This window comes from Corythoichthys intestinalis, chromosome 12 (genome assembly GCF_030265065.1).
Source record: "Corythoichthys intestinalis isolate RoL2023-P3 chromosome 12, ASM3026506v1, whole genome shotgun sequence".
Classification (NCBI taxonomy): Eukaryota; Metazoa; Chordata; class Actinopteri; order Syngnathiformes; family Syngnathidae; genus Corythoichthys; species Corythoichthys intestinalis.
This window is the reverse complement of record NC_080406.1, coordinates 650,101-675,438: the sequence shown is the minus strand read 5'-3', so window position 1 is coordinate 675,438 and position 25,338 is coordinate 650,101. Positions and strand designations below refer to the sequence as shown.

The 25,338-nt window shown below is 48.4% G+C and overlaps 2 protein-coding genes across 19 annotated transcripts in view; both read left to right on the top strand.

The window, feature by feature from the left end:
- The window catches only part of ttn.2 (titin, tandem duplicate 2), a 205,810-nt gene that overhangs the window by 38,898 nt on the left and 141,574 nt on the right, over nucleotides 1–25,338 (top strand). For 17 of the 18 annotated variants that reach the window (XM_057851521.1, XM_057851523.1, XM_057851522.1 and 14 more), the window contains 12 exons: nucleotides 14,808–18,614; nucleotides 19,090–19,368; nucleotides 19,509–20,072; nucleotides 20,163–20,444; nucleotides 21,262–21,540; nucleotides 21,619–21,900; nucleotides 21,989–22,267; nucleotides 22,891–23,178; nucleotides 23,718–23,996; nucleotides 24,079–24,360; nucleotides 24,498–24,776; nucleotides 24,943–25,221. In XM_057851521.1, coding sequence (XP_057707504.1) covers nucleotides 14,808–18,614; nucleotides 19,090–19,368; nucleotides 19,509–20,072; nucleotides 20,163–20,444; nucleotides 21,262–21,540; nucleotides 21,619–21,900; nucleotides 21,989–22,267; nucleotides 22,891–23,178; nucleotides 23,718–23,996; nucleotides 24,079–24,360; nucleotides 24,498–24,776; nucleotides 24,943–25,221 — 7,179 coding nt within the window. The remainder of the gene's footprint in view (nucleotides 1–14,807; nucleotides 18,615–19,089; nucleotides 19,369–19,508; nucleotides 20,073–20,162; nucleotides 20,445–21,261; nucleotides 21,541–21,618; nucleotides 21,901–21,988; nucleotides 22,268–22,890; nucleotides 23,179–23,717; nucleotides 23,997–24,078; nucleotides 24,361–24,497; nucleotides 24,777–24,942; nucleotides 25,222–25,338) is intronic. The other variant, XM_057851526.1, reaches the window with a different exon arrangement.
- On the top strand, nucleotides 726–14,761 carry LOC130926575 (titin-like). The gene has a single exon (XM_057851538.1). The coding sequence runs from the start codon at nucleotides 1,862–1,864 to the stop codon at nucleotides 12,587–12,589; it is 10,728 nt and encodes a 3,575-aa protein (XP_057707521.1). The 5' UTR covers nucleotides 726–1,861; the 3' UTR covers nucleotides 12,590–14,761.

Here is a 25,338-nt window from a genome sequence, read left to right as displayed (position 1 = left end):
AGCCAGATCCGCACAATTTTGCGTGACCCGCCAAAGTATATCACGTGGGTCTGTCTTTCTTTTTCGTTCAAAGAAAATAGATGTCAAAAATGAAAAAAAAACATTTTTTTTAAATCCGTCATTTAGAAATCACATTAATGAAATTACAACAAATGTACTATTTACTATTGTTGTTGAACAATTTTTGTAATATTTGTTTGCCGATTCCCCACTTCTTTTCGATATAAAACTCGTCAACCAATCAAAGGTAAAAAAGAAAAAAACAGAGTTGTCCGATAATGACTTTTTAACCGGCATTGTGGCATTTTTTTTGCAACACTGCAAAATCCATTTTGCCACATGGCAAAAAAATATTCCACATTTGGATTTGGAACATGGATTTTGCCATGTGGCCACATGGCAAAAAAATGCCACATGGCAAAATCGGTTTTGCCATATGGCAAAAATAATGCCACATGGCAAAATCGGTTTTGCCATATGGCAAAAATAATGCCACATGGCAAAAAATCTGTTTTGCCATATGGCAAAAATAATGCCACATGACAAAATCTTTTTTGCCACATAGCAGAAAAAAAATGCCACGTGGCAAAATCCATTTTACCACATGGCTAAAAAAATTTCCACATTTGGATTTGTAACATGGAATGCCGCATGGCAAAATCCATTTTGCTACATGGCAAAAAAATGCCACGTGGCAAAAAAAAAAAAAAAAAAAAAAAAAAAAGCCACATGGCAAAATTAATTTTGCCACATACCAAAATACCACTTTTGGTCCTCACTGTCTCTCAGGAGCAGCTGGATTCAGCCATGTAAAATGAGTTATGTCATATTTACTGTTGCCATTAGAGGGCAGTGTATCCACCCAAATTAATAAAACTACATGCAAAGACTTAAAAAAACAACCATTACAACGCCACACTAATGAAACGAATACTCGAAGCAGCAACATTTGATTCGAGGTTTTTTTCTAATCGGATTACTCGAGTTAATCGATTAATCGTTGCGGTAATACTCGAAACTAACAGAAAGTAGCGGTGGTGTGACGTCAAACAGACCGAGTGCAACAAAGGAAAGCGGACCGCACATACAGTATGATGAAATACCAGATATGCATAGCAATATAGTGATCAACCATTTAGATTTAATAAATGACAAAATTAAATGACAAATAATATACTCTACTTACCATTAATGCTGATAGATGGCGGAAAAGATACGGTTACGCAACTTAATAAAACGACTGGAGACAAAGCGGCGGCCGAGACTCCGGTATTTTAAAGTCGAAATTGCGTCAGTTGGGCACGTCGTAGCTCGGGGGACACTTGTATTTAGTCATGGCGGCCAATCCATTTGGACTGGGAGGGGCGAATGGATCGGATGTCAACGGCCACCAAATGAGTTGAATGTGGCCCTGGACAAAAATGCCTTTGACACCCCTGCTTGAAGAGTTTTGCATGTCATCACCGTGAGATAACTTCCTTCCAGATAAGCGTTTTGCATCCGGGCCATCCTTTCCTTTTTGGCATGAAGAAAAGTGTCCCATCTGGTGTTGACTTGATGGAAATGGATATTTCTTACCCTGGCTTGCAGATAGCTAGCGAGGATGGTTTGCAGTCCTAATAACCCCAGTCAACTATATTAGTTCGAATAAACGCCTCCTCACCAAATTTGGCGAGCGATTGGTTCCCCTCGACTAGAAAAGGGCGTTTATTCCCGTATCTGCAAGTCAGGTAAGAAGACCTCGACCAAAAGCCGCCCCGCTCGGAATTCTGGAATCATTCCTTTTCAAGAAATTTCCACCGAAGACTTCCTGCAGGTCGCTAATAAAAAAGAATCAAGTCTTGCGTTTATTCGAACAAATATGGTGAGTGCATTCACTTCTTCTGGCATTGTGATGGCATGCTTTTCATATTTTCCATCAATAATTCATTCATTCAAGTTGGATATTTGCGGGTTCTGCCGGCTGAGTCTTTGCATTCTCTCCGCAGGGGCCTTTCTCCACGACCGCCAGAACGCCAAACCATCCTTCATCCAGAAAATCAAGTTCCGCTCCGTCTTGGAGGGCGAGCCGGTCACATTCGAGTGTCGACTTCTGGCTTTCCCTCCGCCGGCTATTCTCTGGTTTCATAACGATAGGTCGATAGCCAAAGCGCGCAGGCGTAGGATCTGCACAGAGAGCAACGCGCACATACACATAAGCAGCTTACTCATCCGCAACGTCAAGGAAAAGGATTCGGGCAGCTACAAGGTCATGGCCATCAATTCGGAAGGTTCCGCCGAGTCCGCAGCGTCGCTTTTGGTCTCGCCGGGGGTAGAGCCGTCGGGCGACGACCTAGGCAAGAGTGTTGGCGAGCGGAGAACCGTTAGGGTGGCCCTGAGGTTTGTAGGTTCTCCGTTTGATAAAAAGTCCAAGGTTCGCCTGCGCCGGTCTCGCTCCGAGACCGCTCTCATGCGTACCGTGGTTTTTCGTTCGAGTTCGTACTCGCGCAAGAACGCGTCGGGTACAGAGTCAAAGCGTCTTGAGACGGCCTCCGAGCGCGCCCCGTCCCCCCCGCCTATGTTTACGCGGTCCTCTCGCTTTGACGATAGGATGAGCGACATTTACTGCGACCGGCGCACCGGCGCTCGCTTTGGCGAAATGTTGAGCGACACGGAGAGTCTACACAGCGAGGTTCGAACAAAACTCGGCACCTTGCAAAAAGCCGTCCGGCAAAGGAAGAGGCTCTCGGTCTCCACTGTGTCTTCCTCAGAATTTGAATCCGAGTCGGTAGCCAGCGAGTCCAGCTATGCGGATTACGTGGAGAGACTCTGGGTCAGGTCCGCTTTTCTGCCGGATGTTCAGCATTTTAAGAGAGCCTTTGACTCCGGCGAGGTTCCGACGGTCAACGAGGACATCTCTCGGCCTCAAGCGAGACACTCGTTTGAGCCTCAGTCCAGAAGCAGGGCCATTCAGCTAATGAGAGGTGAGATTGTTGATGTAGACATGCCACAAAGTCAGATTTGGACAGAATATGCCGATAAACTTGAATGTAAAACATCAGGAGATGGCCAAGTTAAGGAAGAGCGTGAGCTTCACGCCTACAGTGTGGAATGTCTGACGTCGGAGGTCGACCCTTACCTCCCTGAAGCCACATTCCACGACGAGCCCCATCGCCACCCTGAATCCACATATCTTTGTGAAACCCCGTATCTCAGTGAACCCGCAGACATCCCAGAACCCCAATACTCTAAACCGTTATCATATGAGGAAACAGAGTACCAGGAAGCTGCGGTAACTGAACACTTTAATGATGATTTTCCGTTGCCGGAATCCAAAAGCCTGTCGGTCGGGTCTTTTGGGTACCGCCTCCCACCCGAAGCATGGGAACGCTCCGCGAAAACAATACGTAATGAGGCGTCCTTTAGAAGTCCATATCCAAGTCTGGATAGTAAACATCTGGAATATGAGGAAAACTCTCTAGCTGACCAGATTAGGAAATTGCCAACAGAGGGTAGGTTTTTTGAATCTGAAATTAGCATGCCAAAGCCCAGAGAGACTCCATACGCGGAGGCCAAAGAGCACATTCAAAGAGAAATGACTCCCGATGAGCACACAGGCATGCTCCATTTTGACAAAATTGTCACGACAAAGGTCGGGGCAACTGATGGTGAAGTTGCAACATATGAATACAAAGTGAGAGCAGAGGAAATTGAAAACCAGGAATCGTTCACACAGCCACAGACTTTTCCTGGAGAAGTAAGAACTGTTCTACAGCTTAAAGGGAAAAGAGAGCCTGCCCATTATGCTGCAGACTCACAATGCAAAATTGAGATGGAAACTGAGCGCAAACTCCCGGTTTGCAATTTGCAACAGAGTATGCAAATGACACAGGAGGAAAGTTCTCCACCTGAAAGTGGCCCCTCGAAGCCAGAGTACCCACTATACTCGGAAACAGTTGACCAAGTGACAGTGGTCTCTCCTGGTGAAACCGAAGAAGTTTCCCACTTTCAAAAATCGAAAGGAAGGAAGTTCAAGGAAACGGACAGTAATGTTACAACCGTTTTGACACCTGAAGTATTGGAAATAGATGTTGGAACGGAGGAAATGGAAGACGACGAACTGATGGTGAAGACACGGGTGTCGGCCCAAAGTAAAGCGCAAACGGAGGAAGCCCTGCAAATGAAATACAGAACAGAGGCACCAAAAAGAGTTGAGCCGGCTACATACAAATGGCGTAGTGTGTCCTTGAGGGAGGAGAATGACAGGAGCCAAGAGGCTGAGCACATCGACTCCCCAGAAAAACAACCGGCCTTACAAATCAGGACGCGGCAGCAAGTTAATACAAGGGAAGAAAGATCTTATCAGGAAGCTGGCCTGCCGATGCCAGGAGCAGCACCATATTTGATGCCAGAGGATAACATATTTGAATCTGAAACTTTCCCGCCTAAACCCAGAGTGACACCATACACAGAGGCCCGAGACCAGCATAAAGTAAGCCAAGTAATTCCTCAAGAGACCAAGTCCTATTTCTACAAATATTCTGGGATAAGAGAGGATAAGGCGACCAAGACCGACGCAGGTACAGTTCCGACACATAAATGGCCCGATGTTGAAGAAAGAATGAAAAATGACGGACTGTTCATTCGGCCACAGACCTCAGCCCGAGTCATAGCGAAAACAGAACCAAAGACGGTTGAGTCTGCTGAGAACAAATTCTCAAGAGAGTACTTGAGGGAACGGGATGAGCAAATCCCGGAGACTGAGCGTGTTGAGAGTGAGGAAAACTCCCAGTCCCAACAAATCAGTACGTGGCAGCAGATGACACAAGAGGAAATATTTCCACCAGAAACTGGCACACTCATGCCAGATGAAACACCGTACATGGAGCCAGAAGAGTACATTTCCAATCGGCAAGAAGGGAGAGAAGTGATGTCCGCACGTTTCCTCAAATCTAGAATGACTGTCGAAGAAACTGCCATTGAAGCTACGACAGTTTCAACAAATAAATTCCCAGAAGTCAAAGTAGAGGAAATGGAAGAGAAGGTCTTTCTGGCGCGACCCCAAATCAAAGTACAAACTGAGATATGTCCTAAAACAAAAGGTAATGAAGAGGCGGTAACAAGACTCGAGCCGGGTGAGAACAAAGTGTCCGGAGAGTCTCTGAGGGAGCACTATGAGAAAAGCTTGGAAGCTGAACGTGTTGAGTGTGAGGAAAAACTCCTGGCCTTACGAATCAGAAAGTGGCAGCAAGGTACGCAGACATTCCAACTCGTATCTGGCTCGCTCGTTCCAAAAGAAACGCCATGCATGGAGCCGCAAGAGCACATTGACGACCAGCAAAATGCGAGACGACTAACTCCGGAAGAGCCAAAAGCCAGATCCCCATGTTTCCACCAATCTCCCAAAGTGAAGGTGAAGGAAATCCATGTTGAAGCTGCAACAGTTTCAACGTATAAACTTCCTGAAGTCAAGAAAGAAGGATTAGAAGACCAAGCTCAGCTCGCGCTACCACCCAGAGTCAACGTACAAATGGAGGCTGGTCCAGAAATCAAAAGCAGAGGAGAGGCACCACAGACAGTTGAACCAGTTGGCAAAAAATGTCCCAGAGATTCCTTGAGCGACCAGTACGAGAGGAGTCTAGAGGCTGACCGCATTGAATGTGAGGAAAAACTCCTGGCCCTCCGAATCAAGAAGTGGCAGCAAGGTATACAGATGAGCCAGGACGAGACATCACAATCTGAAACATTCATGCCAGAAGAAACACCATACATGGAGCCAGAAGAGCACATTCACAATGTGAAAGAGCTACCTTCCGAAAAGCCAAAAGCCAGGTCCCCTTGTTTCCACCAATCTCCCAAAATGAAGCCTGAGGAAACCAATATCGAAACTGCAACACTGGCCAGGAATAAATTACCTGAAATTGGAGCAGAAGGAATGGAAGGCAAGCCTCTGCTCCCGCAGCCTCACTTCAAAGTACAACCTGAGGTACAACCTAAAGCTAAAGGAAGAGTGGAAGCACCAAAAATGGTTGAGCCAGTTGAGGACAATCGGTCTGGTGACTTCTTAAGGGAACAATATGAGAAAAACCTGCAAGCAGAGCAGAGTGAGTGTCAGAGAATGCTCTTGGCCCCACAAATCCAGAAATGGCATCAAGATATTACGCAGGAGGAAGATTTTCAACATGAAACTAGCCTGGCAAACCCAGAAGAAACACCCTACATGGAATCTGAAAGGCCAGTTTATCCTGGGATAAAGAGGGAATTTGATAGAGCAAAACAAAGTCAAGTTGGGACGGCGATAACACAAATGTCCCCCGAAGCAGAAGCCCAGATGGAGAAGGGTGGAACTCTTCCCCCGGTGCCAAAAGCTAGAGGGAAAAGGCAGACGGGGGGACTGGAAACTCCTCCTGTACCGCAGGGACAAAAATCCCCCCGAAAGAAATTGAAATCCACGACTAAATCAGGAGATGAAAAATTTTTGTTTGAGAAAACAAGTGAGGAGCAAGAACTTCAGCTCTCAATGGAAAATATCTCCGAGCTTAAGAAGTGTGAGCAGTTCATAAGTGAAGAGGAAGCCCTCGCTCAGCGCATCATGAAATGGCAAAGAGATGTTCTGATGGAACAGGAAGAGGCCCATAAGCCAGAATCTGACTATCCCAATTTACAGGCAGAAGATAGCAGAGAGTTCCAAAGAAGCCAGACTAGGACAACTGTCCCAGAACCTCATTTGCCACAAGAAGTGAACAGTGGCAAGGAGAAATTTGGAAGCATGGCCAAAGAGGTCTTCATGAGCAAATCGGGTCCTGATCAGGAGGAAGAGCATCTGGAGTGGTTGCCAGATGCCAAGCTGCCAACTGAGGATCTTGAATCAGGACTGCAAAGAGATACTGAATACTTAGTCCATCGGGAGAGGGAGGAAGCTCCGGTGCAGCATCACTTTAAATATCAAGCTGATGTGGTTGCACCAGAAGGAGTGGCTGTCCTAGAGTCCGCATGGGCGTTTGGTCCATCTACTGAATCCTTCCCAATTGACCTCTCTCCCCCACCTATGAAGGCTGAAAGGACACCATCCACTATTAATGATGAAAGTACTCAGGAAGAGCACGTGACTGTGCAGGGAGTCGAAGCACACATGAAGCCATCTCCACCTTTAGATCCTGGTTTACCTCTGATGGCCACAACGGAGGATGCAGCTGCTGATGTTTTGCCATTTGAGAGGTATTCCTCCTCGCAATCTACCGTCATTCCTCCGGGAAGTTACGGACTTACCTCCCGATTGGGTGGTTCTCATCAGGAGTCATCAGTCAGGAGACAGTCGCCCTTACATGGTACTCAGAGAAGAGAGTTGGAACAGACGCTGAGTAAGGAGGACTGTGGTCCATCTGTACCCAGCAGGCAGCATATCCAAGAAGCACTGAAAGAGGAGAAGAGAATGGGAACGGCCGTGGAGGGCAGCAAAAGTAAACCGCAGGCAGATCTGGGGGGTTTAGAGGAGATTCACAAGGACTCGCCGACGATCAGAGATGAAAACTGCCATGACACGTCTGAATTTAAAACTAAGATGCAGATGCCAAGTCAAGATCAGACCATTTCTGAACTCGGGGCTTACCCAAGTCAAGCATCAGTGCCGCTTCAGGAACCGATCGGTGATGCTTGCCCAATATTTATGAAAGAATTATCCTCAGAAGTTAGACACGGTGAGGTTTCAGTCACAGATGAAAACCGCCATGACACATCTGAGCATGAAACTGTAGGAAAGATGGAGATGACAAGTCAAGAACAGATCAGTTCTGAAGTCGGGACTTATTCAAGTCAAGCATCCATGCCGCTCAAGGAACCGAATGGTGACACTTGCCCAATATTTATGAAAGAAATTTCCTCGCGAGTCAGACACAGTGAGGTGTCAGTCAAAGATGAAAACCGTCATGACAAATCTGAACATGGAACCATAGCAAAAACGGAATTGCAAAGCCAAGATCAGATCATTTCTGAAGTCGGTACTTACCCAAGTCAGGTATCCGTGCCGCTTAAGGAACCGAATAGGGACACTCGCCCGATACTTATGGAAGAAATATCCCCAGAAGTCGGACACGGTGAAGTGTCAGTCCAAGATGAAAACCGTCATGACATGCCTGAACATAAAACTATAGCAAAAACGGAGTTGCAAAGCCAAGATCAGATCATTTCTGAAGTCGGGACTTACCCAAGTCAGGTATCCGTGCCGCTTAAGGAACCGAATAGGGACACTCGCCCGGTACTTATGGAAGAAATATCCCCAGAAGTCGGACACGGTGAAGTGCCAGTCCAAGATGAAAACCGTCATGACATGCCTGAACATAAAACTATAGCAAAAACGGAGTTGCAAAGCCAAGATCAGATCATTTCTGAAGTCGGGACTTACCCAAGTCAGGCATCCGTGCCACTCAAGGAACCAAATGGTGACACTTGCCCTATATTTATGAAAGAAATATCCTCACAGGTCAGACACGGTGATATGTCAATCAAAGATGAAACACATCATGACACTTCTGAACATGGAACTGTGGCAAAAATGGAAATGCCAAGTCAAGAGCAGATCATTTCTGATGTCAGTACTCACCCAAGTCAGTCTTCTGTGGCGCTTAAGGGAGCTATTGCAGACAGCTGTCCGATATTCCTGAAAGAAATATCCTCCCTTCAAGTCGGTCATGGTGAGATGTCAGAGATGAGTTGCCAGTTCCGAGGTGATCCCCAGCCAAAAGTCACGTGGCTCAAGGACGGACACCAGCTGGCCAACAACCCTGACTACGACATCGCGGTCAAGTCCAACAAGTCGACGCTGACCCTTTTCTATCCGACCACGGAACACGAAGGGACATACGACTGCATTATAAGCAATAAACATGGAAAATGCATCTGCAGTGCCACTTTAAAGCTCACAAACAATAAGCGGGTCCCGCAGAAGGTGGAAGTTGCTGATGAGTTTGAAAGGAAAGAAGAGAGTCAAAGGAGTCAGGGAAAGTCCATTATTGAAACATTACAAGGCCCTCAACCAGTCAGCCAGCAAAACCTTGATTTGAATGTGTCTCGTTTGCCTCCTGTGGAAATCCGAGTGGACGCTCCCACTCCAGACCTCACGACAACGGAGGAATGCGCTGAAGATCAACCTCAGGAAAGTGAGCCGGTGGCCTCAGATGAAAGAGTCAGTCGGACTGGCAAGCACAAATTTACTTTCGCCTTTGATGTACCTGCCGAAAGACCTAGTGTGGTCAAACAGTTGGAGAGCCTCAGCTGTCCAGAAGGTCAGACCGCCGTCTTGGCGTGTGTCCTCAGGGCTGAACCTTCCCCGGTGGTCACGTGGTTTTGCCACGATGTTCCTCTCGAAACTACGGGGTCAAAATACAGGGCAGATGGAGACGGTCAGGTCCACAAGCTTTATATTAGCTCTTTCAGTCGGACTGACGCCGGCATTTACAAATGTGTTGCAAGAAATAAGATTGGGGAGGTCTCCAGCACCTGTGACGTGTTCTGTCGAGAGGTAGATCTTGTTGATGTCACTGAAGAAAAAGTTCTCGTGGAGAAAAACAAGAAGGACTCTCTACCTCATGTGCCACCAAGATCGCGCGGGAGCGTGCACAGAGAACCTCCTCCTATATCTGGATGCGGTCTTCAACAGTCAGCTGCTGTGATAAACGTGAGGCAGATTAAACAAGCCTTTGAGTCAGACTCGGCGACGGCTCCTACTTCACCTCAGAAGCAACAAGAGGATACAGTATTCATACCGACAGCAGCTAGTCCTTGTCATGAGTTGCAGGAGCGCACAGGCACATCTAAACACGGCGCCGCCCATACCGATGCTTCCACGGCAACTAACCTGCCACACCTTACCCTGACAGCTCATCCAGAAAGCCCGGAGCCTGCTGCTTCAGTTGAAAAAGTCCCTGAAACCAGTGAGATGGACACAAACATCGAAGAAGCTTTCCAACAAGTTGTAGAGGGTGTGCAGGAGTCTCAAGAATTCACCGAGCCGACACTCAACAAACCATCTGACATGGAACAACCAATGCAAGAGCAAGAAGAGGAGAAAAAGGTGCGCATTTTTGACAAAACCAGTAGCTTCATTCCTTTCCAGTCTGATGTTTCCACAGTAAGAGGTTCAGTCAAGACCTCAGTTCCAAGCAGCCATGCAGAGAAACCTCAAAGATTATCTGAAGCGCTAAAGTCTGACAAACAAAAGGAACCCGCCACGTTTGAAGGTGTTGTGGAGGTGCAGAGTCATGCTGTTGAGGAAAGGTCCGTTGATGTGGTTAGGAAAGTGAAACAAGAAGTTCAGGAATGTAACAGCGGGTTGATTGAGTTGGAGAGTGTTTCTCTGCCGGAACCATCATTGGATAGTGGCGTATTTTTCAGTGACTCTGCTTCCTGGGTCAACACGATACCGGCAGAGCACTTAGTTGCCAGTGATGTTGCCGGGACGGAGAAAACGGACGAGAGGTGCGATCACGCTGAAAATCAGGAACCTTTCGCTGTTCAAGTGGATGTCAGCAGTCATGAACGTGTCGCTGCGGACAGCTCGGACTCTAGAGTTTCCGAAGCTGGAGAAGAATCTGCCAAAGTCGGCTTCACCGAGGAAGAGGAGGTGACTTTTGATGCTGTGTACGAATACTACAACCCTCCCACGGACTGGTGTCGGCCGCTTTCCCCTGAGTCTGACATGTCGATTGAGATCGGCAGCACAGTTAGTGAGGAAGTTGCTGAGAGGTTCTACACCCCGACTTCACCTACAGAGCAAACCTTCCACTCACCCAAGTCTCCCAATTCCTTCCATACTCCATTATCTCCAAATTCTTTCCATACCCCTGATTCTTTTAGTTCCTTCAACAACCCAGATTCTCCCACTTCCTTCCATTCTCCTACCTCTGATATCACAGGTGGTTTTAAGACCCCTGAAGAGTATCCATCCTCCCTCGCACCAAGGAGATCCTCGTCGTACTCTAGCGAAAGGTTTTTCTCACCCGACCAGTTTCTAACGTTTCCTGCCGACGAGGGCTCAGAAAGAGATTTAGACGAGCAGCGGTTCCTGTTGAAAAGCAAAGGCTCGCTCGGTCCTCCCTCCCATCAAGACAAGGTGCAGGGAATTCCGCCTGCCTTCCTCAAACCTCTCACAAAGAAAAGGATTTTTGAAAACGACACCCTGTTCTTTCTGGCCGAGGTCTTTGGCCTCCCTTCGCCCGAGGTGAAATGGTTTCGCAACAAAACCCTGCTGGTGCCCGATGAGCGAACCGTTTTTGAGCGAGATGGAGACGGCGTCTCCCTCACGATCCGCTGCGTCAGTAAAGCCGACCAGGGAGAGTACATCTGCCAGGCAGCAAATGACGCGGGCGAGGCCCGAAGCGTGGCTTTAGTGGTGGTGGTGTCACAGGAGGCCAGGTTCACGCCCGCCCCGCCCGCCGTCACCCATCAGCACGTGATGGAGTTTGACATAGAGAAAGACGACTCTTCACGCTCACCTTCGCCCCAAGAGATCCTGATGGAAGTAGAACTGGATGAGAATGAGGTCAAAGAGTTCGAGAAACAGGTGAAGATCATCACCATTCCCGAATACACAGCCGACAGCAAGAGCATGATCATATCTCTGGATGTTATTCCAAGTATTTATGAGGAGGGCGCCGTGGACTTTGTGACTCAGGAACACGAAAATCTGAAAATAGCTTTCGAGGTGACCGAGATGCCTCCCAGGTTTATCAATCCCATTTGTGATGTGGAAACCTCTGCGGGTTCCGCCGTCACCTTTGAGTGCTCGCTCATGGGAATACCGTCTCCTGTGGTGTCCTGGTTCAAAGAGGGCAAAAGTATTCCTCACAACGACGCGCGCTACCTGCAGTCGTCTGATGGTGACAACCATTTCCTGAAGATCTGTAATGTCACGGCGCGGGATGGCGGCGTGTATGCCTGTAGCGCTGTCAATGTCGTCGGTGAAACACTGTGTCGAGCCTCGCTGGCAGTACTCGGTCCGAAGGACTTTTCTGTCCGGACCCAAGGTAGGGAGCTGACGGCCGTCTCTCTCGGCAGCGCCAAAGTCAAGCCGCAGGAGTTCGACCTGCTGGTCGGCGACTCCGCGGCGAATGGCGCAGAGCTGTCAGAGATAGAGCTGGAATTTGAGTTCCAGCCGGAGGCTGACGAGTCTCAGCGGGCCGTCCGGCTGGTAGCCAACACTGACGGCGGCTCTGGCCCGGACCGCTACATGAGCGTCAACCTAGACGTCTTTGCCGAGTCCTCCAAAGAGGACAGGGTGGAGTTCAAAGGGAAGTCCTCTGAACTGTGCGGCTTCCGCTTCCAGGTGACGGAGATGGCCCCGAGGTTGGTAATCCCCTTGACGGACGTGACCGCTGCCGTCGGCACGCCGGTCGTCCTGCAGTGTCTGGTTAGCGGGAAGCCAAAGCCGGTGGCCGAGTGGTACAAAGATGGCGAGCGGGTTACAGATGGCGGATACATCGTTCAAGAGAAAACTGCCGGACACTTTAACCTTCTAATTACCAATGTCAGCCACCACGACGCCGGCGAGTACCGATGCTTGATCCAGAACACGGCTGGATGGATCCAGACCTCGGCACAGCTGAAGGTCTATTAGAGGAATGTGTCTGCGGAGATTCCAAGTTGCGTTGCGCCCATACGCCACGAAAATGACATCATTAGAGAACTAATAAGTAACGTGCCGCTGCTGCGCAATATCTACTTTTCGAGATCTAGTTTCCTACCGCTGACTGCCCCACCCAAGATGGCCACCAGCTAGTCACCCCACCGTTAAAAAAAACGAGCCCTTTCTAAGATGATGATAGATGTTGAATCGCCTGGCGGAAATCATCCTTCTTAAATGAGTTTATCACTAGTATACATCCAATCCATTTGAAGGTCGCGAATGATTCGCCGCTAATCCTCCCGCTTCAAATAGATTGGACATCTAGCGCCATCAAAGGTGGACACCGAGTAAATAGCCGATGCTTTGACATTGACAAAACAATCTTGGTTGAGGAATATTGTAATCTAGTTATTATTTCAGTTGCCATTGCCAACCATTTTGTGATGGCGCTTATGATGCAATCCACCGCCACCTACCCGGACCGGGACTAAAACGCACGGCGCCGCTGTGGTAGGTAAACAAACTAGTCGCTAAGATCAAAGCATAGCCTAGCAGCTTCAGCCACCAGCGCCTTCTTTCCAAGATTTTGGCATGACTGGCACTCGCTTGCACCCGTCGCACAAAAAAAACCTTTTTATTTCTTGAGCTTTACGTTGTTAATCTATGTCACATTCATTCTCTTAGCTACTTGATTGTGTGTTTGCGCTAAAACCAGAATAATCTGCATTGAAAACAGGACAGCATGTGGACTGGAAGTGGCGTATTTGTCTTCAGTCTTGGATATTCAGTGTAATGTCTTACCGAAACGCAAATACTACATGTTTAAATATAGCATTGATTATTACTGTATGTTGTAGTTCTAAAAGAGTATTTCCAGGTGCTTGTTGACTGGTAGATGTAAGCTATAGTAGATGATTTTGTTTTTTGGCTCCAGTGCATCTGCTTTTTAACGACCGTTTGACTCTGAAAGGAAATTGTTGTAAATATGACCTCTGCGGTATTGAGAGAGCAACAGAGACCTTTGATTTGTATAAATATAGCTTTTGTCTTTGAGTTTATACAATAAACTACTAAAATGAACACTTTGAGTTTTTCTTCATGACCTTTTGATGTTCTGAACTCAAAAGTAAAAAAAAAAAAGCCAATTGTTGGAGGCCATATTAAGACCAGTATAGACATCAACTCTATCAGTGCCAACTGTTTCTGACTTATAACAAGTATCGCTACAACATTTTATGGTATTCAGGATCCAAAATGATTTTCATATGCTGAGTGCAAACAATGTTAGGATATGAAATTCTTACATTGCTAGTAGAGTTGTCCGATATTACCGGTTAGCGGATAATAATGGCCGATACAAGCATTTATACATTGGATAATATCGGTATCGATTTATCGGGTTTGGGCCAATATGCATATTGCCTTCAAAGTAAATGTAGAAGATGTCTGCCTTTGTACAGGGGCTGGTCACAGTTTAGCAAAGCAGTTATGCTAGATGTCTTCAAACTATGGCATTTTGGATTTGTTATGGGAGCAGACAAAACCTTGAAATTGTTGCATCTATCATTATTAAAGCATCCAGTAGGGCATCACAATTAGCAATCACACGTTAAGTGCACAACCGCATATATTGGAATCTGTTTTATATTCGTATCGGATTTTCGGAGCTGGACAATATCGGGATATCAGTTATTGGTTAAAAAAGTCGTTATCGGACAACTCTACTTGCTAGTCTTCCAAATGTGCAAAGTATGTCAAAGCAAAAAAAAAAAGAAGCACTCTAACAGAGAGCAAACCTCTGCTTAAGCAGCAGATTGTAAAATTCATTTTCCTAGACCTGATTACTCGTAAATTAATCACCTATTCATATTCATATTACAAATGTATCCTCCAAGTTTGATAATATCTCTAGACAGAAAAAGGATTATGTTGAATACAAACATACAAACCCCTGTGACCTATGACCTCAATAGCCCAAACTTATACACCGCTTCCGTTTCATATTGCAAACATATCCTGAAATATAATAACCCCATTATACGTTCTCGAATTATTGAAACGTTCCTTTTCTGGTCTCTGTGACCTTTGACCTCATGACTTCAAAACTAAGCCACCTCTTCAGTTTCATATTAAAACCTTAAATTATGTATTTTGTTGAGTGGCTGATCTGACCTTTTTCCTATGGGTGTTGCTCAATGTCTTCCGACAGAACGTTCTAGCACCATCGTCACCACTATGGAGGAGCAAGAGGAGACCTTCTACACAGGCGTCCAGTTGCCTCACAAAACTAAAACACTTGAACTCATGCCAGAAACCAAACGCTACTCTACTACGGTAGAAAAGAGAAAGGAAAAGCCAGTGTTTCTCAGTCAGATTTCTCCTGCGTCTGTCAGTTCTGGAGAAAGCGCCACTTTTAGCGTCAAGGTGTCAGGCACACCTAAGCCCACCGTTCAGTGGTCTCGCGATGGCAAAGTCATTAAAAGCTCTTCTGTGTACAAGCTGGTAGAGGAGAAGGAAGAATTTACCTTAATTATCAGTCGCGTCACATCTGAGCACCAGGGAGAGTATTCTTGCACGGCCACCAACAGGTTCGGCCAGACCACGTGCAGCGCTTACCTAGAGGTGAAAAAGGAAGACCTTAGCCAGGCAGAGAGGTGGGTGGAGAAAATGTTTAAGTACACGGGTAAACCTCCCACCTTCTTAGCGCAGATTCAACCTGCGAGCTGCGATGAAGGGGCGGAGGTTCGCTTTACTTACAAAGTCTTTGGAGATCCCGTCCCCAAAGTTCAGTGGTTCAAGGGTACTTTGGAGCTTCAGCCTAGTACTAAGTGTGTCATTACCGTTAACCCAGATGGCTCTGGCTTTCTCACCGTCAAGGGTGTCAAACAGGAAGACAGCGGCATGTACACGTGTAAGGCTTCGAACCAGTTTGGGGAGGCGTCTAGTGGGGCAGAGCTGGTTGTGCTGAGGCAATCGCGCTCCATCTCTCACAAACAGCAGGTAGTTGTCCAGAAAAAAGGTTATAAAGTTTCCAAGACAGAACAGGCTACAGAGTCTCGCTTGTACCAGGTCACCCTCCCTGGCCAGGACAAGGCCAAGCCGGACCAGATGGTTTACACCATCGGTACCGAAGACCGGCGGGTTATTCCCAGTGAGCAAGTGGGCTCCCTTACGGAGCTGGATATCTCCGCTGCCACCGTTCACCGCGAGAAGGTGACTCATCAGGCAGCGGTGCTTCAGTCTCTAGAGGTAGAGGAAAGAGTTTCAGAAGCACCCGCGCGCCCGGCACAGGTTTCGGCGGTTTCTCAAAAGCAGCTTCGCGTGGCGTCCTTCACCTCGTCTGTCGAGGAGAGTCAGGACATTGCGGAGCAGCACTGTGACCGCATTCTGAGTCCTGAGGTCATCGAGCTCCGAGCCAGTAGAGAGGAGAGGTCGCAAGTGATGTCGGCTGTCGCGGAGGAACTTACCCCGCTTTCTACCACTAGCGCCGAACCGCTGGCCGACAGAAAGGCCGCGTCGGTAAAGCCTAGATCTGAGCCCAAGCATCTAGTTAGCGGGCATCAGGTGGAGTCACAGGTCGCCGTTATGAAAGAACAGTCCAAAGAGCTCTCCGGGGCACAGGAGGAGAAGGGTTACAGAGTGAAAGAGGGGGTGAAAATCTTATACTCAGCCCAATCTACGGAGAAATATCCACTTCCGGAGGGTCACACCGCCGAGCTGGCGACAGCCGACTCGGCCGTGAAGACCTCTGTCAAGCGAGAGGGAGGGCGTCAAATTCTGCTGACGGTCAGCGAATCCAAACACACTCTGGCCAAGGAGACCGACTTCTCCGCGCAGAGACCGGCAGAGGAGATGGCCCTCCTCTCTAAGGACACTGTGATGAAGGCGAGTCTAACGGCAGAGGAAAAGTATCCGCTTCGGGCCGAATCCTCTCAGCAGTTGCCAACTCTGGCCAGTGCCACATCTGTTCGTTCCCAATTAGAAGGTGAGCAGCTATTGCACTTGCAGGTCATAACGGACCAAGACCTGCTCCCATCTGAAAGCAGTTTCACATGCGAGAAACCGGACGCAGAGCAAGCGGGCGCCCGGAAGAGTCCTACTGTGTTGCACTCGGTCAGCCAGGATGAGCAGAGAACAGTAGTTTGTGAGGGCACCTCAGACTTCGAAGCCAGGGCAAGCACCGTTGCCGTTCAGCCTCGTAAGGAGCCCCCTTCGCTTCTTCATCTCCAGTCAAGCCAGTCTATTGAGGTGCTCCCCAAGGAAGGCGTCTTTATCACAGAGAAGCCCGAACGGCAGACGGCGATGCAGAAAGCCGAAAAGGCCCGTCATCATGCCGCCGTCTCCGAAGAGAAACTCCAGCTGACCGCGGATCGTCACTCGGAGCTCGATTTGTCTGTGACGGGAGTTCAGTCTTCTGTTCGAACCGAGCCCAGGCCTCAGAGCATTCTTCAGCTGTCTTTCCAGCCCACGCAGCTGCCGAAGGAAACGCCTCTCATTTCTACCGATAAGGAGCAGCGAGCTTTGGTGCAGAAAGAGGATCGTTGGGATGTGATGCACCTCACTGGTGTGGTTGAGAGTCAGACGTTAGAAGCGGGACATGCCAAGAGTTTAGCGGCAGAGAACCAAGTCACCTGCAAGACAGCCGTTGAGGCGAGCGTACCCACCGAGCCGGTCCAGGTTGAGGAGAAGGGAGTCTGCACTGAGAGTAGTGAAATTCTTGAGGCCGCAGAGCAGGACTTTGCAGTCCAGATCCAGGAAGGCCAGTCGGTTAGGCAGTCCATAGTGATGGATGAAAAACGAGTACTGACGGGGGAGCTCTCGAGGGAGATCACAAAGTCCGAGTCCGCTAAAGTTAGCGCTACTAAGCAACCTCAGCTGTCCCTTCTCTTGTCTGAGTCCAGAGACAATGTGACTCTTCCCAAAGAGATGACATTTGTCCTTCAAATTCCAAAATCGTCCAGCATCAGCGTACGTCGACAGCTTAGAAACGCGCTCCAGACTGCGGTGGCCAGCGAGCAACCCGTCTTGCTGGCGGATGTCGTAAAGGGGCTCCAGGCTGCGGAGATACAGGAAGTCAAAGTCCAGAAAGAACCCAAGCACCCAAAGTTTACGTACTTAGTGACGTCAACGGGTGCGCCGTTGGAAATCACTCTGGCTTTCCAGGGTGAATATCCTCGCACGGCTGACCTTAGAAGTGAGCTTAAGGCAGCTCTCCACTCCATCGTGCACCAGGAGGCTCACGTCCTGACTTCTGATCAGCCAGGCACGATGCAGCTAGACAAACCTCAGAGAGCGCAGGTCTCCTCAGCCCGTTCGAAGGAGGTCAGCTCATCCATTGTGCAGACTGTAAGTGTGGCAGAGAGCTCGTTGGACTTCGCCGCTGCTAAAACTCAAGCAGCGGCCCTCAGGACTCAGTCCAAAATAGCGGTGGAGTGCGCCTCAGCTCAGCAACAGATTCTAGTCCAGGAATCGAGGGAAACCAAGGCGGCGCAGCTTATCTCATCACAGGTCAAGGTTTCCACTCAGGCCCATGTGGCCGTAGAAGAGTCTGTGGTGGTGTCCAGGCAGGAAGTGCGGTCCAAGAGCCAACGGAAGGCTGAAGAGATCGTAGTGCTTCCTGCTACGGTCCCTGCCACTGCTACCCCATCTGAACAGGTTCAGCGTGTTAGCGTCCTAGAGGAGCGCAGGGAGGAGGTTTTCAAAGAGGTTTCTGTCTCTGAGCCCGAACCTATAGAATGCCCGCTCATTGTTTCCACTCTCGAAGACGTTACGGTCGAGGAAGGCGCCGCAATAACAATTAAAACCAGCATCAAGTACGTCACCCAGGTTCGCTGGTTTTTCAATGGCCAATCGGTGCAATCTGGCAATGAGTTCAAGTGTTTCACGGAGCTCGACACACACTCGCTGCTTATCAGAAAAGTTGTTAAGGAGAAACACGAAGGAGAATATGTTTGCGAGGCTGAGAATGAAGCCGGCAGAGCAACGACATCTTCAAGACTCACGGTGGTCTCAAGAGGTTGGACATCAAGAAAAATCAATGTTCCATCTTTTCATCCATTCCCTCCACTGCGAGTCACTCATGAATCATATTTCACTGTCTTTCCAATGTTCACATTTCATTCTAACTCACCTCATCTTGTTTTTGCGCTAGCTGTCCGAGGACCAGAACTGACACCTGCTCGGTGCCTGATACTGGTTTTCGGGCAGCTTTTGTGGTCTTTTGTGCTTCATTCTCCACATGTCTGCATGTTTTCCATTCATCAACCTGGTCATCACCTCTTCCATCTGCAGCCCGAACCCAAGCCCGATGAAAACAGGCTGAAATCAGGTTTTGATCCATGTCAGGGGCTTGTGTTCTGGCTGTTATATTTCACAGAAAGAAATAACAGCCACCATCTGTCTCTTTTCAGACTCACTGTGTTTTTCACCCACATACAGCCACCCGCTGTTCTGCTAACATTAAAATTCTTCTCTGTCCGTGTGCGCCTCAGTGCCACCCGTCTTTAGGCAGAAATTCACCCCTCTGGAGATCAACGTCGGCAGCCACGCCAAGTTTGAGTGTGAGATCGAGGAGGCCCCGAGCGTGACCTTCAAGTGGTACAAGTCCGGTGTGGAGATTAAGCAAAGCGAGAAGTATCGAATCATCAGCCGTCGCAATGGATCCTCGCTGGAGGTCTTGAACCCCGCCAAAACCGACAGCGGAGAATATAGCTGCAAGGCCGCCAACCAGTTCGGCACCGCCAGCTGCGGCGCCTCGCTGACTGTCACTGGTAAGACCTGTTGCACTTCACTGTCAATATATAAGAGAGAGTGTTTTGTGTTTCTAATTTTTGACACCCTGAACTAACCACACACAGCCGTCGCTTTTGCACTTCCCCTCCCTAAAATATGTTCTACCTGCTCTCCATAGAAATGCATCCGCCGTTCTTTGTATCAAAACCAGAGCCAATGACTTCCTATGTGGGCAAAACTGTCGTGTTCCAGTGCTTGCTCACTGGATCGGCACCCATAGAGGTGGTCTGGCACAAAGACAACATTGTCATCTCGCCCTCAAGCCAATATGCCATGAAGTGCGACAAGAACAAGTACTCCCTGCACATCTCCAACTTGGAGCCTAGCAATCAGGGAGTGTACTTGTGCAAGGCGTCCAACAGCGTCGGCGCCACTACCTTTAGCACAGAGCTCAAAGTTATCAACAAGCCCAACTTTGTTAAGCGCTTCCATCCGGCGTCCGCCGCCGTTAACCAGATGCTGAGGCTTGAGTGCCAGGTGGACGAGGACACGAACGTGACGGTCACCTGGACCCGTGACGGTAAGAAGGTCCATCAGAGTCTAGAGTGCAAGCAGTCCTTTGATGACAAAGTGGCGGTTCTTGAAATCGCAAAGTCCAAAGTGAAGGATTCCGGCACGTACGTTTGCACCGTCTCTAACGAGGCCGGTAGCTCCTCCTGTGAGGCTTCGGTGATGGTTCAAGGTAAGACATGAGCGACCGACTGGTCAGTCGACGCTCAACATTTACGCTGCTTCTTTTACCAAATGCGTTGAAAGTCGCTGCTCATTGCAGAGCCTCCCAGCTTCGTGAAGAAAATGGATCCGACTATCATGTGGAAGCAAGGAATAGCTGCTCGCTTGCATTGCACCATTAAAGGTTCCCCAGAGCTCCGCATACTCTGGTTCTGGAATGAGCGAGAGCTGAGCTCCGGAGATAAACACAAAATGTCTTTTGCCAATGGCACGGCCACGTTGGAGATCTTCAACCTTCTTGTCACCGACAGCGGTCGCTACACCTGCGAGGTGTCAAACAATGCGGGCAGCGAGAGCTGCAGTGCGGCGGTGGCTGTTAAAGGTTGGTCTCGGACCTATCGTGGATTTGCTTTTGAGATTTTTGCAAATGAAAAATTCCATTTATCGCATGAATCATGATGTACTACAGAGGTGTCAAACTCATTTTTAGCCTAATTGTTGCCCAACTCATACATCATTTGGCTGCCATTGACGGCGCTAGATGTTCAATCTATTATGACTGAGAGGGCCCTTCCAGTCAAAATGGTTTGGATGTCTAGCCTCGTCAGTGACACTGAAAGATGGTTAAATGGTCACAGAATTGCACAAGAGTAAGATTGAAATGGCACCTTTTCTGATGAAGTCTTTTTGATCAACATTGTACATGAAATCATTGGACTTAATTAGGTTTAATGGGACTGTTGCTGTTACCATGATGGCCGCTACGTAGGCACGCAAGTACGGCGTATCACGTTTTGGTGCCTGTGTTGTTTCATGCAACATCACTGAAGCGAAGCATCTGAATGTGTAGCAACAGGCCTGAAGGTGTGGCAACGCGGTAGCCTTTAATGGGTTTTGTGGGAACATTGCCCTTACCAAGATGGCTGCCACAATGACACTACAGATTGTCACATTTTCATCCTTGTGGCATTCCAACCAATGTCATTGAAGTGAAGCTTCTCATTGTGTGGTGACAGATATGAAGGACTGGCCTGTGGTAGCCATCTTGGTAGGGGCAACGTTTCCATCAAATGCCATGTGTGAACATCGAAATCCACTTCTAAGTTGCAGTCAATAAGTTCAACGAGGCTTAAAAAATTATGCTGCAGCAAGTGATGAAGGTAGAAGGTGATACTTATGCTCTTGACTTTTGATAACAGAGCCGCCATACATTAAGAAAGAACTGCAGACGGTGGAAGCGGTCAAGGGTGCGAGCGCTCAGCTAGAATGCGAAGTGGCGGGAAGCGCGCCTTTCGAGATCACTTGGTCCAAAAATAAGAAGCCCATCAGTAGTGATCACAAATACAAGATCATTTCCCAAGAGCCTATGTTCAGGCTGGAGATCCAAACCTTTGAAAGTGCTGATGTGGGAGATTATCAGTGTGTCATTTCCAACGATGTAGGCAAAGTCACCACCAAAGGCTTAGCCAAACTTAAAGGTCGGTAAAACACTAACATCTTGAAGCTTCGTTCTCTGGCTTCCGTCTTAGTACAAGATGGCTTTGATCCTTTTGTAGAGCCGCCAACCTTCACAAAGAGGGTTGAAAGCGTGACGGCAGTGTTGGGCAATGCTTTGAAGCTCCAAGGAACCGTCAAGGGTTCCGCCCCCATCACGGTCAAATGGATGAAAGACTCTGAAATACTGAGAGATGAGGACCCCAACATCACCATGGCGTTTGAGAACAACGTGGCCAGCTTGTCCATAGCGGCCGTGGCCATCGGTCACGCGGGGAAATACCTGTGCCATGCTGAGAACGAAGCGGGGCAGCAGAAGTGTGAAGCTGCTTTGACGGTCCACGGTTAGATGACACCCTTTGTGTGGGTTTCTCGCCTGTTCTTATCTTCTTAAGCATGAATGTTTCTTTTTGTGTACCGATCTTCTCGCAGAACCCGCTAGAATCGTTGAACCGGCAGAGTCCATCAGTGTGACGGCGGGCGATTCGGCCACGCTGGAGTGCACCATCTCCGGAAGCCCGGACCTTAAAGTCAAATGGTTCCGAGATGATAAAGAGATGATCAGCGGGCGCAAATATAAGATGAGCCAGAAGGACAATGTGGTCTCCTTGAAGATTCTAAAAGCGGAAAAAGGAGACTCGTCCGTATACAAGATGGAAGTCTCCAATAAAGTCGGGAAAGACCAGTGCACCTGCTCTGTGACGGTTCTAGGTTCGCTTTGCTGCAACTTTTTCAGTGTCGTTATCTATACTTGGGGCTCGAGCCCTTTCGGTTCCATCGACGATGGTACATGTCCAAGTGTCCAGTAGTCCTATCATGGTTTTTATCTCTAGTAGACGGCCAATTCATTTGAAGTGGGAGGGTTGCAGCGAATGAACATTTGTTTATTTGCTGGCAACCCTCCCGCTTCAAATGGATCGGATTTCTAGTGCCATCAATGGCATCCAATCATTCATTGCAACTGACAGTGATAGACAGCAAATCCATGTCTTTTTTAAGGAGCCTTGTCATGGAACGGTGTCTTCTGCTACCGATTTTTCATTGGATATTTCTGCTATGAATTTACACAAGTTTATTTATTTGAAGTGTGAGGGTTCATTCGCTTCCAACCCTCTAACTTCAAACGGATTGGACATCTATCACTGTCAGGAACTCAGTCATTGCTACTGGACGTCAACTCCATGCTGTCGCCAAGGAGCCTTGTCATGGACCATTTTATTCAACTTCCACTCATTCGTCTTCTGTACCGAGGGTCTTCACGAGGGTCGCGAGGGTGCTGTAGTCTAATCCCGCTACTGACTACTAACACGCAATACCTTCTCCTTGATGCGCAGATCGTATAATGCCGCCGACCTTCACCAAGTTCCTAAAAAGGGTCGACGGTAACATCGGCAGCGACGTCTCCCTGGAGTGTAAGGTGTCTGGATCCCAACCTATCACCGTGACTTGGTTCAAAGACGAGCGGGAAATTGAATCCGGAGCCAAATTCCAGCCCGAGTACAAGGACAGTTCAGGCACGCTGACCATCAGCCGGCTGGAGAAAGCAGACTCTGGAGTTTACAAATGCAGAGCCAGTAACTCGGCTGGTGTGAAAGAAACCAGCGGCACGCTTTACGTCAAAGGTGGTTTCGCGTTTCTGTTTGTCCTCTAATCCATTTGACGCTAGCTTAAAAGTGCTACCAAGTGGTGATCTGCATGTTAAAAAATGTAATTTTACATGTAGAAAATGAATTTGGCACTTGGATCTGGCTATTTTGTACCATTCCATCTCATACTCCACTCAAAGCAATGCATCAGGTAACGCCCAGTTTTATTTCAACAATTCTGGTTTTGACATCACCACCGGAATTGATGACCATGTCTCGCTTTCTACTGCCACACAAGCTAGCTAGCTAGCATATGTTGACAGAACGGTCACATGGCAGCGATAGAATAGAAAGTCTGTCGATGGTACGCAAGCTACTTATTCTAAGTGCAACATCATCTTCTGTTAGGAGATTTTCTAGTGGGCGGGGCCAAGAGAAGGCAGCTGAGAAAGGAAGACTATCATTTTTTTGAGTGGATTTGTGTTCAAAATATGCTCTATCATTTTAAAGTCATTTACTGGAGTAGCTGATAGCACCTTAAAAGTGCACGTTTCTTTTTCCACGGTTGCCTTCAGAGCCGCCGGTGTTCACAACGAAACCAGACAACCAGGACGTTATCCCTGGAACTACCGTTTGGATTAAGGCCGCTTTTACCGGAACTCCTCCGCTCTCTGTCAAGTGGTTCAGAGAGGACAAGGAGATGGTCAGTGGAGCTTCTTGTTTCATCAAAAAAGAAGCCTCCACCAGCACGCTGGAGCTTCCCTCGGTCAAGCCTGGAGACTCTGCCAAATATACGTGCCAGGTGGCAAATGATGCTGGGAAGGTGGACTGCACCGCGGTCCTCTTCGTAAAAGGTGCCCTTCGTCGCATGCGTGAACACACACTGACTCTTTGACACTAACCTGGATGGGAACCCGCGTTCACCTCTTCTCTCAGAACCGCCGGTCTTTGTGATGAAGCCTGAGGCCACCAAGCTGGCGGTCAGCAGCAAACCTGTCGAGTTGCGGTGCAAAGTGACGGGCAGTCCTGTCATAAGCTTCAGGTGGCTGAAGGACGGCGTGGAGCTCAGCCACGGTCCTAAATACAAAATGACCTCAGTGGACTCTGTGGCCTCTCTGGAAATGGTCAAGTGCACTGTTGAGGACAGCGGAGATTACTCATGCATAGCTGCCAGCGAGGCTGGCAGCGACTCTTGCAGCAGCACGCTCACAGTTAAAGGTTTGTCCCTTTTGCACCAGAACTCAAACTACCTTTCCAGACCCGCTTCTATGAAGTGGGATACGCTAAGTCCGTTTCTAACGATGTAATTCTGTTGTCCGCTTTATCGTGTCGAATGCTCTGTTGTGTTCCTCCAGAACCCCCGGTGTTTGCCCGTTCTTTGGAGCCCAAAGACGCGGTGAAGGGTTCCGAAATGATGCTGGAGGCCCAGGTCTCTGGTTCGGCCCCGTTCACCGTGTCGTTTTACAAAAACACAAAACTGGTGAGGAACGATAAGAGACACAGGATAACGGTGAAAGAGGACCTGGTGGCCCTTCAGGTGCTGGCTTTGGAGGTTGGAGACGTGGGCTTGTACCAGTGTACGGTGGAGAACGAAGTGGGGAAGGCCACTTGTGAATGCCAAGTCACTCTTAAAGGTGGGGCCAGAAGATCGTCTCTGTGTACAGGACCTAGATATTTACAGCCCCTATTCTGTCACCTAGCAACCAGACATATTTTTGCAGTTTCTGGTTTGAAATTTCACAGCTGCTGGAGAAATGGGCTATAATCTAACCCATAATGTGCTTATTAATTTTGTTGTAGAACCTCCGTCATTTGTGCGAAAGCTGGAGAGCGTCAGTGCCTTGGTAGGCAGTGAGGTGACCTTGCACTGCACTTTGAAGGGCTCAGAGCCCTTGAACGTCACCTGGCTTAAAGATAACTACGAGGTCAAGGAGGGAGAAAACATTCAGATTACGTACGAGGATCGGACGGCCCGTCTGCGGATCGCCAAGCTTCAAAGCAAGCATGGTGGAAAATACTCTTGTCAGGCTCAGAATCAGGCAGGGACTCAGACCTGCTCCGCCGTGCTGACCGTCAAAGGTCAGTAGTAGCCTGAACCGTAACAATTCCATAATTGTCTGACTACATTAACGATTGAGCGGGTACTCCACATAGAGTCTGGAGAACCTTGTTTGACTTTTGTCCTTCATGTCTCAG

Coding starts and splice junctions, on each gene's coding strand:
- LOC130926575 (XM_057851538.1), top strand. CDS start 1,862: ATGGTGAGTGCATTCACTTCTTCTGGCATTGTGATGGCATGCTTTTCA.